We start from the raw sequence: 15,705 nt of genomic DNA, 5'->3' as shown, positions 1-15,705 counted from the left end.
TCAAATAATCTTTAATTTAACATTTTCCAAGGACAATCTACCCTTTCCCAATGTCAATATGCCTCCAAAAGACATTTCTTTCACACTTCTTTAATAATGGTTTGATCTATTCTTTGGTCTTTTACAGTTATCTGTTTGATGGCAATCCCCTGACTTTACAATCACTGGTCAGTGGGCCACAAGACTTTCTCAGACGCATCTGACCTTTGTAATATTATTATTTCTCACAGCTTCATAATACAATTGTTTATTATATATTGAATATATATATTTATTCTCTGCAAACACCGTATGTGACAAAAGAAGCATGTCCAAATTCACAGTACTCATAAAAGAGTAGGCAAGACTACCCAGATGACCAACTACTTCCGGTTAGTTTTTTGTTTTTTGTTTTTGGTTTATACACTTTATATTACGACCCGCAAACAACTGCGTAAGTAAACCGAAATTACGGTGTACGTTTCTTTAATTATAGTGTACTTCCGTATAGGTATAAGGGAACAATATGTTAAGTTTTGGGTAATAAAGGGGTAACAAGCAGATATACAACCTGCAAAGAACTTCGTAAGTAAACCGAAATTACGATGTACGTTTCTGTAATTATAGTGTACTTCTGTGTAGGTATAAGTGAACAATATGTTAAGTTTTGGTAATAAAGGGGTAACAAGCAGATACACAAGCAAATTGTTTATAATGTAATTATTTTAAAACTAACAGGTACCTATTCTGTTAATATATTCCAGGCAAAAATTGTACGTCTGTTGTATATACAAGTTTTTTATCACATTTCTGGCAAAATATGTTCTTGTGCAATGTAGTTACAGGGTAATTTTGACATCTGTGGGTTGTAAATTAAACTTATATATATATATAACTTATAACTTACCACGGGAAACAAATACTACTTTATAAGTACTACATGGTACGTTCTAAATTAAAATCATAGCAGAAACTTTTTTTTTTGGCTTAACGTTAAGTAGTTTAGTAAGAAAAGCCAATAAATTTAAATATAGCCATATATAAGTTTAATTTACGACCCACAGATGTCAAAATTACCCTGTAACTACATTGCACAAGAACATATTTTGCCAGAAATGTGATAAAATCTTTTATATACAACAGACCTACAATTTTTGCCTGGAATATATTAACAGAATAGGTACCTGTTTCAAAATAATTACATTATAAATAATTTGCTTGTATATCTGGTTGTACCCATTTATTACCCAAAACGTAACATATTGTTCCCTTATACCTACACGGAAGTACACTATAATTACAGAAACGTACACCGTAATTTCGGTTTACTTACGAAGTTGTTTGCGGGTCATAATATAAAGTGTTACCCGTACTTTTTAGCATTCATAAAAAAGTAATTACTTATTCAAAATAAGTACTTGAGTATGCAATTTTGGATGCAGCCATGATCAAGATGATCTGCTGGAGTTCAAACTGAGCATCAGAATGGGGAAGAAAGGTGTTTTAAGGGACTTTGAACACGGCATGGTTGTTGGTGCCAGACGGGCTGGTCTGAGTATTTCACAAACTGCTCAAACATTTCACAAACTGAAAAAGCAAAACTTTGCATCTAGCACCTCTTAGTGTTACTTAACTGTAATCACAAGAGGAATGAGAACTGCTTCCAGAAACACGTTTAAAAATAAATAAAGAGAAACAAATGCAGACACACTGTATTAAAGGTACAGCCTTGTATTGAGATATGCACGTTATAAAATACAGACAACCGTTTATAATGCAGAATGAAATAATTATTAAACATCTCTTAGTCAATATGACCGTCCAAACATTGTCAATGCATTCATGGCACAGGTTTAACAGGTAGCATGACTTTCTCAGTGCATGCTAAAAAAAGAAATCTGAATAAAATATAGGTTAGAAAATACAAATACAACCAGCTTCCATTAAATTCTGCAGTACAGTCATTGAGCTTTTCCACATTAAAGGCCACAAACAATACAATTTGATTATGAAGTGACAAGGTCTGAGAACAGCTTTGCCTTTAAATGTTTCTATCAATCTGATCATCCCACAAACACAGGACAGACCTCTTTCAAAGATAGAAATGCCAACACACGAATCAACGTCTGATCATATTCAGTCTACCGTATTACAGATATTCTCAACCACTCGGTTGAACTCGTCCGGCTGATCGGCGTAGACGTGATGGGAAGCATCTTCAATCATCTGCAGAGAAAAGCCAACAACATTTACACATTTGTGTTTTTCCATGAATTGAAAACGTGCAAACGCTGTCATGTCTTACTCACCGTGACACTGGTGAGGCTTTTGCCTCTGATCTGAGTGACCGTGTTCCCAGTAGAGCTGTCCACCCATGAGAGCGATCCGTACAGCATGCTGACCGGTGTCGACGGTGGCAGCAGGTTCACACGCTGAACCATAGGCCTTTTGGCCCAGCCGAGAGACTCAGACATGGCTTTGAAACCCACCTCACCACTGAGAGAAAAAGAGAATAAAATACACTATTGCTTCTACATCTGTAAAGAAATGCATCTCTAGAAAGTCAATGTTAAAGAGGCCATGATATACACTTTTATAAATTCTTGATTTTATTTCTGGGGTCTACCACATTATTTTTCAAGCTTTAATGTTTAAAAAACACATTATTTGTCACATATTTTGACATTGTTGCAGTGTCTCTCTTCCCAGTCTGTTATGGTGCTTTTCCACTACACAGTACCAGCTAGCCTCGGCTCGCCTTTGTTTGGTTTTCCACTGTGTAAAAGTTGTACCGGTACCTGCTTCCAGATACTTTTTTTCGTATCACCTTCGGCGAGGTGCTGAGCGAGCTGAGGCGATACTAAAATGTGACGTGACACACGGCAGACTGCTGATTGGTCAAAGAGAATCGTCACTATTCACTGCGTCATCATTGCACGCGCCAGACGGAGTATCCTGAATAACCCCGACATTTTTAAATAGTTTGGCCAGAGATTGCGTGATATACCCATTACTAATATTATGTAAAACAGCATACACTTGATTTCCTCCATTGTCCTGTGTGTGTGGGTAGCGGGTGTGTGTCGTGTCGCTATGACGACCAGGTACTATTGTGGAGGTACTATCTGCAATGGAAAACGGAGCGAAAAGCGAGCCAAGACCGAGCCGAGTCGAGTCGAGTTGAGTTGAGCTGAGCTGGTACTGGTAATGGAAAAGCGCCATTAGTAATACTCTGTTTAGTTCTTGTCTCTATGAAGCTCCTCCTTCTGAAAAGCACAATGTGCTCTGATTGGTCAGCTGGAACAGTGTGTTGTGATTGGTCAAGCGCTTCGAGCACTGTACCTCGGGCTCTGGGCGTTACAGTGGTAAATATATTGTGTCATGGTGTCGTCATCAAACAGACCCTCAAACTTCCTCTTGAAGTCAGGACGGAATCTGTTCACCAGCCCTGGACCTGCAGATGAACACGTCATGTGAGCAAATGTTGATTTTTTTTCTAAGTGGAAATGAAGTGCTTTAGTGTTTTCTTGACTAACAGATAAACATCAACTTGAATTAAACCAACTTGGCTTTTGTCAAAAGCCTAGTATGCGGCCTACCTAGACAGCATTTTAAGCAAGGCAGCACAAGATACCAAGTTACGATCAAAGTTTTAGGCGTAATCACATATTTGAAACACAAATATGTTAATCTCGTGATGCATTGTGATCAGCACAGTGAAAAAAAACCACAAGAATGCAGAAGAAGCAAGAGAAACATTGATTATAAATATAAGTTATTTAATACTGAGACGTATCAGTTACATGTGGGGCCCTATCTGGCACCCAGCGCAATTGACTTTGTACACCGACGCATGTATAGCCCCTTTCACACAGAGATTCCGGAAAATACACGGATAAAGTGACCCGGGATTTGACCCGGGTTCGTTTGAAAATGGTTCATTCACACTGCCAGTGATTTGCCGGAATCAGAGAGCGCGTTCACACACAACCCGGGTAGGCTATGTCCCGGATAGACGCGTGACGTTATGATGTGACGTATAAGGTGGCGAACGAACGATCTCAGCTTCGGCGCGGATTGCAAGGAGCTCTCGGGTCTCTGCTTCAGTCCAGTTTGCAGACATCTTTTCGTTCTTTCTTGTATCGATGACGAACACAAACTTTCTTCTAACAGAGTAACAGAGTCGCACGATAACTACCACATTGCGAAGGCTCGTGCATCATCACTACGACACACCCCTTACGGCATTTGTCCTGGCTTTTGTTCACACAGCGCGCGTTCCGGGTCTGAACACGGCAATGTTACTAGGTCCCCAACCCGGCATCGATCCCGGCATTAAACCCGGGTCGTGTTTGCGTTCACACAGAAGGCGTTCCGGCAATTTGCCGGCAATTTGCCGGGTTCAAAGTGCTGTGTGAATGGGGCTTATCATTCCTATTTTTCACCGATGCACAGCGGACTTTTCCCTCCACAGACGCACATCGGTTAATTCAGCGAAAAGAGGAGCGTGTTCCGCACACAAACGTTCCCTGGCGCTATTTTGCAGTTTGAGAAAACTATTCCGCCACTGACCAGGAAAAACCTAGTCTAAAGTCAGTGTTGCGTTATTCAGATGCTATTTTAAGGCCGCATACTTGGCCATAATGTAGCGTGTGCACAACACACACACACTTTGCTTCTCTCTTCTACACAGACGCAGCAGTTCATATTTGTGCAAACCATACATAATTACAAGGAAAAATATTACCACACGAGGGAAATCATTGTGGTGTCCATGAAGATGTGAAAAAAATAGGCATAAATTATTTAGGCTAATTGTAGCAATGACGGATCAAACGTCTCGGTTACGTATGTAACCCTCGTTCCCTGAGTACAGGGAACGGAGACGTACGTCGGGTTCCCCTGACGAATTGGGATCACGCTAGGGAGCCTATTACCTTCGAGAACTAAACAAAAAGCCAATGAACATTGGCATGCAACATTTGCATTCCGCGGACCCGCCCGTCAGCGCGGGTATAAAAGCCGGAAGTAAACATTGCATCATCGCTTTTCGCTGAGGAGCCGAAGTAACGGCCCCTGCGAAGGTGCAGCCACATGGCAAAGGGACGTACGTCTCCGTTCCCTGTACTCAGGGAACGAGGGTTACATACGTAACCGAGACGTTCCCTTTCGTCCAGGGAACTCCGACGTACGTCGGGTTCCCCTGACGAATTGGGATCCCTAATAAAACGCCATGGTGCTGGCCCCTTCCAGTGCCCAGCTAAGCCGCCCTACAGCAGTTTTTTCAATAAATTTCGGGAGCTGCTAGGAATCCACTGCTGTTCCGCAAGACCCACACAGAGGACATTGGATAACACTGGGAAGCGTGCCTCAACCCCCGGGGGGGGGGAGGCACACTACGGAAAACCAGGATGCCTGATCTGGCCTGGAATACTCATATGAATTCACATAGTGAACATATGGAGTCCCTGAGATGGTCCCAACCATTGGAATTGGGAGCGCATACAACAAGGACGACGGCGCGAGTCCGTCGGGGAAGACACGGCTGGACTGCACGTGGCAAAAACCGGTACACAAGACCACTGAACACCCAGTCTGCTACGACTCTAGCTAGAGGAGCAAACCTGGCGCCGGGCGGTCCGCTACGCCGGGCGCCGGGGGGGTGATGGAGGAGCTCAACGAGGTTACCACTTAGGGGCCAGCGGAGCGGAAGAGACGCACTTATCTGATTACAGAGTGGCGCAGCAAGCCGACACAACCTATTCCCTCGACCCACTGGACGAAGCCAGAACCCGGGAGGAAACCGGTTCCACACGGAGGTTATAGAACCTAGCAAACGTGTTAGGTGTCGCCCAGCCCCCAGCTCTACAAATGTCTGTCAGCGAGGCGCCTTGAGCCAACGCCCAGGAAGCGGCAACACCTCTAGTTGAGTGAGCGCGCAACGTGGGGGGACAAGGCTCACCCTGAGCCTCATAGGCTCGGGTGATGGCATCCACTATCCAGTGGGCTAACCTCTGCTTGGAGACGGCCTTCCCCTTCTGCCGGCCTCCGTAACAGACAAGGAGCTGGTCTGAGGTCCTGAAGCTTTGCGTTCTGTCAACGTAACACCGCAAGGAGCGGACGGGACAGAGAAAAGCTAGGGCTGGGTCTGCCTCCTCCTGGGGCAGCGCTTGCAGGTTCACTACCTGATCTCTAAACGGAGTGGTAGGAACCTTGGGCACATATCCGGGGCGGGGTCTCAGTGTTACGTGGGACAGGCCCGGCCCGAACTCTAGGCACGATTCGTCGACCGAAAATGCTTGCAGATCCCCGACCCTCTTAAGAGAAGCCAATGCTAACAGGAGCGCTGTCTTAATAGACAGGATATCAAGCTCTACTGTCAGCAAAGGCTCAAAGGGAGGACTCTGGAGAGCTCTCAGTACCAGAGTCAAGTCCCAAGGGGGTACAGAGTGTACAGGGCGAGGAGGGTTTAACCTCCTAGCACCCTTCAGGAATCTGATGACCAGGTCGTGCTTTCCCACCGACTTACCGTCAACTGCATCGTGATGCGCCGCAATGGCAGCGACATACACTTTGAGGGTTGAAGGGGACAGCCTACGCTCCAACCCATCTTGCAGGAAAGAAAGCACAACGCCGATCGGGCAAGTTCGGGGGTCCTCCTGACGGGAGGAGCACCAAGCGACGAACAGGTTCCACTTCAACGCATAGAGGCGCCTCGTAGAGGGGGCTTTAGCGGAAGCGATAGTGTCTACCACTGCCTGTGGCAGTCCACTCAGAACCTCCGCGTCCCGTCCAGGGACCAGACATGGAGTTTCCAGAGGTCTGGACGCGGGTGCCGTAGAGTGCCCCGTCTCTGAGAAAGTAGATCCTTCCTCAGAGGAATCGGCCAAGGAGGGGCTGTCGAGAGGAGCATGAGTTCTGGGAACCAAGTCCTGGTGGGCCAGTACGGCGCCACTAGCAAGACCTGCTGCTCTTCCTCCCTGACCTTGCACAGAGTCTGCGCAAGAAGGCTCACTGGGGGGAACGCATATTTGCGTAGGCCCCGGGGCCAGCTGTGAGCCAGGGCGTCCGTGCCGAGGGTCCCCTCGGACAGGGAGTAAAACCACTGGCAATGGGTCGTGTCCGGAGAGGCGAACAGGTCGACCTGTGCCGCTCCGAAGACACTCCAAATCAGCTGGACCACCTGGGGATGGAGTCGCCATTCTCCGGGCAGGGGGGTGAACCGTGAAAGCTCGTCGGCCACACGGTTGAGAGCCCCCGGCACGTAAGCGGCATGAAGCGACCTCAGATGCTTCTGACTCCATAGGAGGAGGTGGGAGGCGAGTCGCGACATACGACGGGAGCGTAGACCACCTTGACGGTTGATGTACGCAACGGTCGCAGTGTTGTCCGTACGGACCAGTACGTGCTTGTGTCTGAGAACCCCTACGAGGCGACACAAAGCCAGACGTACTGCTTGCAACTCCAGGCAGTTGATGTGCCAATGCAGCTGGGGCCCCGTCCACAGACCCGAGACTGCATGCCCTTTGTACGTGGCCCCCCACCCCGTGGCCGAGGCATCTGTGAAAACCACAGCATGCCTGGAAACCTGGATCAGGGGCACTCCAGCCCGAAGGAACGCAGGGTCCGACCACGGGGAGAAGGTTTGGCGGCAGTGCGGGGTCACTTGGACCCGGAACGTGCCACTCTGCCACGCCCACCTGGGGACTCGATCGTGAAGCCAGCGCTGTAGCGGTCTCATATGTAACAGGCCGAGCGGTGTAATCGCCGCTGCGGCCGCCATATGCCCCAGGAGCCTCTGAAATTGTTTCAGTGGAACCGCTGTCCTGCCTCGAAAAGACCTGAGGCAGGTGAGCACTGACTGGACGCGCTCCTCTGTGAGGCGCGCAGTCTGGGCGACCGAGTCCAGCTCCATACCGAGATAAGAGATCCTCTGCGTGGGGCAGAGTTTGCTCTTGTCCCAGTTGACCTGAAGACCCAACTGACTGAGATGCCGGAGCACCATGTCCCTGTGTTCGCACAGAACATCCCGAGAGTGAGCTATAATGAGCCAGTCGTCGAGGTAATTGAGGATGCGAACGCCTTGCTCTCTCATGGGAGCAATGGCCGCCTCCGCGACTTTCGTGAAGACACGGGGGGACAGGGCCAGCCCGAAGGGTAGGACTCTGTACTGATACGCTCGACCCTCGAACGCAAACCGCAGGAACGGTCTGTGTCGAGGAAGTATCGAGACGTGAAAGTAAGCGTCCTTCAGGTCGATTGCTGCAAACCAATCCCGGGGACGGATGCATTCGAAAATGCGCTTCTGCGTGAGCATCTTGAAGGGGAGTTTGTGCAGGGCCCGATTCAAGGAACGCAGGTCCAGGATCGGTCGTAACCCACCGCTTTTCTTGGGTACAATGAAGTAGGGGCTGTAAAACCCGGACCTCATCTCGGCAGGAGGGACCGGCTCGATCGCGTCCTTCGCCAGCAGGACATCGATCTCTTTCCGCAGGACAGGGGCATCCTCTGACCGCACACGGGTGAAGAGAATGCCCCTGTACCTGGGAGGCCGGCGGGCAAACTGAATTGCGTAGCCGAGCCGAATGGTGCGGAGGATCCACCGGGACGGAGCTGGAAGCGCTAGCCAGGCCTCCAGGAACCGAGCGAGTAGACCCACCCGAACCACCGGCGTACCCGCGGAGGGGCAGCAGGGCGGGGGACAGGGACCCGGCTCCAGCGACGACGTGGCGACCGCGAGCGGGGTCTGGGCGCAGGTACTGACACCTACCTGTCCACACCGGGGGGCAGACGGCAGAGAGGGTTCTTCGTGTACCCTCTGCTGCGGGCCGCCCCGTGGCGAGGGGAGGGGGAGAGACGAGGAACGAGGCCCTGACTCCTCGCAACCCCGTCTCTGCGCCTCCGTGGCCAGCCGTGGGCCGGGGCGACGCGGAGGGATCCGCGAGGCCGCTACCTGCAGGCTGGGGAGAGGGGAGCGGGGGCCGTGTCGCACTGAGACGACACGCGCCGCCGCTGCGACCCTCTCGCACGGGGGAGACTGCGTGCCCGACAGTCTCGGCCGTGGGTGACCTGGAAAAGGATACGGAAACTGCTCTTTTATTGAGGAAGTGGGTACCACTGACTGTGTCAGTGGCGGAACAAAAACAAACAAAGGATTCTCCACCCGGCCCTCCCCCGGGGGAAGGAGGCGAATAGGGACCGCCTCCCGAAGAGCAGCAGCATCCAGTCCCAGGTCGCCCGCTTCAGGAACGACGTCCACCTCTCTTCTTCCTGGGAGGGGCAGGTGGCGTCGGAGCGGGCTGGGTCGCCCTCTTACGGCCCGACCTCCGTCCCCCAGGCTGAGGCTGCTGGCCTGGAGGGGGAGCGGCCGCAGGAGGACGACCTCGGCGACGAGCGGCCGGAGGCTGTGCAGCAACAGGAGTTGGGCCAGCAGCGGCTTTCCTCCTGTGCAGGACATGCCGCATAGCTTCCGACTGCTTCTGGGCGGCAGAAAACTCTTGGGCCAAGTTATCCACCGCCTCGCCGAAGAGGCCCCCTGGGGATACGGGGAAGTCGAGAAGTTTGTTCCTCTCGGCTTCCCGCATATCCGCCAGGGTAAGCCACAGGTGGCGCTCCTGGACCACAAGCGTGGACATCGCTCGACCCAGCGAACGTGCGGTAACCTTCGTCGCCCGTAGAGCGAAGTTGGTCGGCGCACGCAGCTCCTGCAGCAAGGCTGGGTCGGGACCACCCCCCTGCAGGTCATGGAGTGCTTTGGCCTGGTGGACCTGAAGCAGAGCCATGGCATGCAGGGCGGAGGCGGCGTCTCCACACGCCTTATAGGCCTCCCCGGTTAGACCCGAGGAGAACCTACAGGCGCGGGAGGGGAGTGAAGGGGCACCCCGCCAGGTGGAAGCGGTCTTCGGACACAGCTGCATCGCGATAGACCGCTCCACCGTGGGGATTCCCTCGTACCCGTGCGCCGCCCCGCCGTCAAGGGTGGTGAAGAGGGAGGGGCGAGGAGGCCCCCGCCGGTACGCCAGAGGCGCCGACCAGGACTTCCTCAACTCCTCATGCACTTCAGGGAAGAAGGGCACTGGAGCGGTACGCGGGGCATCCGCACGTACCGCAGCAGGCCAATCATCAAGCCGCGAATGCGAGGGCCCGGGCGGAGGGTTCCACTCGAGTCCCACATTCGCGGCCGCCCTTTCGAGCATAGCAACCACCTCGGGATCAGCGTCAGCCGCAGCCACCGCACCCGAAGGGGGTGGAGCCGCTGACTCCTCACCCGAAGATGATTGCACCTCCTCCGATGCCGCGATAGACATCTGGTCCTCCGGGGGCGCTCCAAAGGAAACAACCGGAACCGTGCGGGACGGCCCCGCAGGTTCCCCCGGAAGCGCCACTGGCAGCGAGCTGCTAGAGGAGTGGGAAGCTCGCGAGGATGTTTCACCACACGAGACATTCCGCACTGTAACCCTCATACGCTCACCAACGGGAATGACCGAAGTAGCCGCCTGCCGAACTGAACCGACAGACGAACTAGATCGAGCATTCTCCGAAGGGACTCCCCCATATTTCAGGGATCTTAGTCTAAAGCGGAGCGTCGCGATGGTCATGTTCCCACAGAGAGAGCATGACTCATCCAACAACGCTGCCTCAGCATGCCTTAAGCCCAAACATGCGAGACAGTGTTGATGGCCATCATCCGGAGGGAGAAGTCTACCACATCCAGAAACGCACGGGTGAGTCGACATCCTGAAAAGGACGCGAAACACCCGCCAGCTCTTTTAGATAGAAAAAGAGAGAGAGAAAAACAAGAGAGAGAGAGAGAGAGAGAGAAAACGCCGAAGCGCCGAGGGACCACCGCAGCAGACAATCGGGGGAAAACTGCAACCCTTTGCTGCCGAGGGCGAAGATCGCTGCACCGCGCCGTCACACCAGCGATTCTGCTCTCCAGGTAAACGCTTGTTTTGTTCTCCAGAAGGCTTAACTTGAAGTCAGCAATACTGAGGCTCCGAAGCGAAAGGCGATGATGCAATGTTTACTTCCGGCTTTTATACCCGCGCTGACGGGCGGGTCCGCGGAATGCAAATGTTGCATGCCAATGTTCATTGGCTTTTTGTTTAGTTCTCGAAGGTAATAGGCTCCCTAGCGTGATCCCAATTCGTCAGGGGAACCCGACGTACGTCGGAGTTCCCTGGACGAAAGGGAACCTGTTTTATCAATAGTGGCGAGACACATCGGTATACAAGGACACCTAACAAAGTGGGTTGTCCGTCAAGAACCAAGAAACTAAATTCTGAAGACTGTGAAATCACCTTTACCATCATGTAAGTTGCGTGCGCTGGCAAATCCGCCGTAACTTATAATAGCAATCCGCCATGGAACAAGCGCGCCGGCTCTTAAAGGGAATGTGAGAGGACGCTCTGATTGGTTTATTTCACGTTACGCCCAAACCACACCTATGAGTAATGTAGCGACTTCAGACCAACACATTTTAGATTTGCGTCTAAATCCCGAGATCCGCCACAAAGTTACATGCGTTTCGCGTTTGATACTTGCGTTTCAGATCGTTAAAATAGGGCCCGTGATGTTAATTTCATTTGCTGCCTCTGTAGGAACTAGAGACATCACTGCAGGTTCCTAGGCTTTGCAGCAGAGCCACAGTCATGGTTCTCACACTCACCCCACGGTCCAGCCGCTCTGATGACGGCCAGTGGGTTGAAGAGACTGAACACTGAAGCAAGAGCTTTCACCCAGCGAGGTGGCGATACCCGCTTCAGCTCTGACCCTTGACCTCCTGACTCCTGTGCCTGAGGCTGGGGTCTCTCAGGGAAACCCCACGCGTCCACCAGGATGAGGTGACTGACTCTAGTGGACAAAAACACTGGTCTCAGGGTCGTGTAGTTCAATATGTTAAAGGTTTCCTTCACCCACAACTGACAATTCTGTAATTCTGTCATTAATTACTCACACTCATGTCGTTCCAAACCTGTAAGACTTTTGTTCATCTACAGAACACAAATGAAGATGTTTTTGATGAAATCTGAGAGCTTTTTGTCCCTCCATTGACGGCTACACAACTACCACTATGACGCTTCAAAAAGTTCATAAAGAGATTGTAAAAATAATCCATATGAATTGAGAGGTTTAGTACAAATTTTCTGAGACTCGGTCGCTTTATATGATGAACAGCTTGAATTTAGTTGTGTAGCTGTCAATGGAGGGACAGAAATCTCTCAGATTTCATTAAATAGATTTGTGTTCTGAAGATGAACGAAAGTCTTATGGGTTTGGAACGACATGATGGTGAGTAATTAATGTATATATATATATATATATATTGCAGTGCTCAAATTTAACTTTCATTTCCAATGTGAGGAAAGGACTTAAAGTAACTCCAGTAATATAAGATGTTTAACGTCTTTTTTGTCTCACTATTTGACCAGAGAGCCAAAAGTTGCAAAATGTTATTTTGCATAACATGTATAAATATTTTAAAGCAACTATAAAAAAGGATCAGTAACATTTGTGTTCCATAAAATAGAATATGGGTTTAAAATGAAATAATACACTCTAAAAAATTAATTTGGGTCAAATATGGACAAACTAAATGTATTTGTTTTTATTAAAAATGTTAACCGACGGTTGGGTTTGTCCATATTTGACCCAAATTTGGGTTAAAACAACCCAGTATTTTTTAGAGCGAGTAGCTGACAGCTCTTATTGTAAACTATTACTATTATTGCGCTGTAATTGAATAAATAAGCTTTCTTAGATACCTTTCTGGATATTGAATGGTATAGGATGTTGCTAGGTAACCACCCAGGCTGTGGCCCAATAGGATCATGCGTTCCAGCCCCAGTGATTGTCTCCATTGCTCTATTGAATTAACAAACTGCTCTTCGGCCAATGAGGCTTCAGATGGGAATGACGGGCGAGAGCTGCGCCCGAACCCCAGCAGGTCAATGGCGTAGACGGGTCGAGAATGACACAATGCGTCCAAGTTACGGATCCAGAGGCCGACCCCCCCTCCAAACCCGTGGATCATCACTAGCGGCGTCTGAGCGGCTACAGAGAGAACGGGACACAGTCAGACTTTCTTAAGTGTGCTAAATACTTTTGCAGCAACTGTAGACGGAGATTAGAAACTCTACCTTGGTCTGTATGTTTGAGTGCTGTCTTATTGGTGACTTTAAGGGTCCATATTCTGTTTTGATTTGGCAAAGTCACAAATCTGGACCAAACGTTATTCTGGATGCCTGGAGATATTAAATAGAATTAAAAAAATGTATCGGTAACACTTTACATCATTTGTTAACATGAACTTAGAATGAACAATACTTCTTCAGCATTTATTAATCTTAGTTAAAATGAATTTAAACATTTACTAATATCTTATTGAAATCAAAGGTTGTATTTGTTAACATTAATGCACTGTGAACTAATATGAACAAACAATGAACAGTTGTATTTTTATTAACTAACATTAGCAAAGATTAATACATACTGTATTGCTCATTGTTAGTACATGTTACATTAACTAATGTTAACTAATGAACCTTATTGTAAAGTGTTACCAATGTATCCTATACAAATTCTAAACATGTGACCCTGGATCACAAAACCAGTCACGAGTCGCACGGGTATATTTGTGGCAATAGCCAACCAAACATTGTATGGGTCAAAATTAAAAAAAAATGTTTTGTTGCCAAAAATCATTAGGATATTAAGTAAAGATAATTTTCCATGAAGATATGTTGCAAATTTTCTACCGCAAATATATAAAACATTATTTTTTTGAGTGAATGCAGCACAATCGCGAACATAAATGGACAACTTTAAAGTTGATTTTCTTAATATTTAGATTTTTTTGCACCCTCAGATTACAGATTTTCAAATAGTTGTATCTCAAATATTCTCAAATCCTAACAAACCATACATCAATGGAAAGCTTGTAGCTGTCATATGATGTATAGATCTCAATGTAAAAAAAAAATTGACCCATGTGACTGGTTTTGTGGTCCAGGATCACATATTAAAAGGGAACAGTGAGGATCTTACAGGCAATGATTTTAGCCTCGGCACTTTTCAATAAGGACATGGATGTTGGTCTCCAAGAGGGCCACCAGGACCAGCTCCCAGAGGTCGGCCTAGAAAGACAGACACATGTAAAGTCACTGAAGGGGCGAGAGCAAGAGAAGGTCTATGAGACTGTCCATACAATCCGCCTGTGTACATACTGCGTTACGTCATCTGCCTTTATACACAGTACAAGCCTGTCACCTGCTGGCAATAAACCCAGTATTAATAATGCTTTGTGGGCACAATTCATTCGCAAGCACACAAAATATATATTTTTTAAATACAAATTATTATGAATTTTTATTTATTCATGGTCTACTCTGAATTGTACTGTGAATAAAATGTTGATCTTACATTTAAACATTAATAGCCCAGTCCAATAAAAATAATAAGACAGAAAACTTTAGAAGTATATTATTTTAGGAACATTACATTATTAACAATTATTTTTATTTATGTTCTGTTCTGTACATCATATGAATAAAAGGTACCATTATCGTTTAAATTTAAATTTTAGCCTTACATTTAAAAATAATACTCCTATGAGCAAATAAGACAGAAAAGTTAAGTTATTATATCACTTTATTATTCACTACTTTTATTTATGGTCTGCTCTGAACTGTACATCATATGAATAAAAGGTCCCATTAACATTGACATTTTCCTCTTTCATTTACACATTAATATTCTTATACCAATAATAAGAGAAAAAACTTTAGAAGTAAATTATTTTATAAGCATCACTTTATTATGAAATATTTTTGAATGGTCTACTTTTTTATTGGTCTATCATATAAATAAAAAGTGCCATTAACATTTACATTTAAATGTTTAGTCTTACAGACAGAAAAGTTAATATATTAATTATGTTAGGAGCATCACTTCATTATTCAATATTTGTTATTTATAGTCTGCACTGTTCATCATATGAAGAAAAGGTGGCACTAACATTTACATTTTAAGTCTTAAATTTAAAAATGAATATGCTTACAAAAAAATTAAGCAGTAAATTATTCTATATTGTTATCTGGTTGAAAAACTGAGCCATAACTACTGTGACGTAGGCTAATAACTCAGCATGACTTTGCATAACCTTATGAAATCATCCAACACAATTCATACCAGCATTTATGATTTATTCTACTTAATTTCAGACATTCACGGCAGGGATCCTGAAAATAGTGAAATGTTAAACATACAGTGTTACATAATAGAAGGACACTTCATGTTACATGAGCGACTCACATTGTGTAATATGATTGTATTTAATAAAATATTACGATACTCACTCTGTGTCAGTCTCGTCTTGCATTGTGGCGTTTGCAGGAGACATTATGAAGCATAATACAAGAACAATCCAGGACGAAAGACTGTTATACTTCAGATTTGTATGTTCGCTACCGGGATCTGTCACACACCGTCGCTTTAAAGGCCCGTGTTTGTGTTTTGTAACACTGACGTCAGCGCATTTAAAGGAGCCGCATCATAGAAATAAAATAAATTCGTGAACATATTTATATATTGGAAAGTTTTATGTTTCAAAACATTACCGTAGTAATGAGATTATAAAATAAGGAATACTCTTAGCTCTGATCCATGTAGCATTTTATTAGTATTTAGTTTGGAAAATACATATATTTCGTAACGAATTTATCTGGA

At 46.9% G+C, this 15,705-nt stretch overlaps 1 protein-coding gene across 2 annotated transcripts; it reads right to left on the bottom strand.

Annotated features, from left to right (window-relative positions):
- Window positions 1-1,600: 1,600 nt before the first annotated feature.
- abhd4 (abhydrolase domain containing 4, N-acyl phospholipase B) lies at window positions 1,601-15,527 on the bottom strand. 2 transcript variants are annotated; one of them, XM_079612820.1, is made up of 9 exons: window positions 15,336-15,489; window positions 14,205-14,247; window positions 14,026-14,114; window positions 13,119-13,223; window positions 12,744-13,032; window positions 11,648-11,832; window positions 3,322-3,433; window positions 2,289-2,475; window positions 1,681-2,205 (listed from the first exon to the last, which is right to left on the bottom strand). In XM_079612820.1, exons 3-9 carry the CDS (start codon window positions 14,063-14,065, stop codon window positions 2,116-2,118), a joined length of 1,008 nt encoding a protein of 335 aa, XP_079468946.1. In that variant the 5' UTR covers window positions 14,066-14,114; window positions 14,205-14,247; window positions 15,336-15,489; the 3' UTR covers window positions 1,681-2,115. The 2 variants fall into 2 exon arrangements, with proteins under 2 accessions (XP_079468945.1, XP_079468946.1); XM_079612819.1 differs by lacking the exon at window positions 14,205-14,247 and having other exon boundaries at window positions 1,601-2,205; window positions 15,336-15,527.
- Between the last annotated feature and the right edge of the window lie 178 nt (window positions 15,528-15,705).

This window comes from Phoxinus phoxinus (genome assembly GCF_949152265.1).
Source record: "Phoxinus phoxinus genome assembly, chromosome: 5".
NCBI lineage: Eukaryota > Metazoa > Chordata > Actinopteri > Cypriniformes > Leuciscidae > Phoxinus > Phoxinus phoxinus.
The sequence above is the reverse complement of the archived record's forward strand: the minus strand, read 5'-3'. Positions and strand labels throughout refer to the sequence as shown.

Coding starts and splice junctions, on each gene's coding strand:
- abhd4 (XM_079612819.1), bottom strand. CDS start 15,379: ATGTCTCCTGCAAACGCCACAATGCAAGACGAGACTGACACAGA. Junction 13,224..14,025: donor CGAGGCTAAAATCATTGCCT/GTAAGATCCTCA, acceptor TAATATCTCCAG/GCATCCAGAATAACGTTTGG. Junction 2,476..3,321: donor TGTAACGCCCAGAGCCCGAG/GTACAGTGCTCG, acceptor TTTTTCTCTCAG/TGGTGAGGTGGGTTTCAAAG.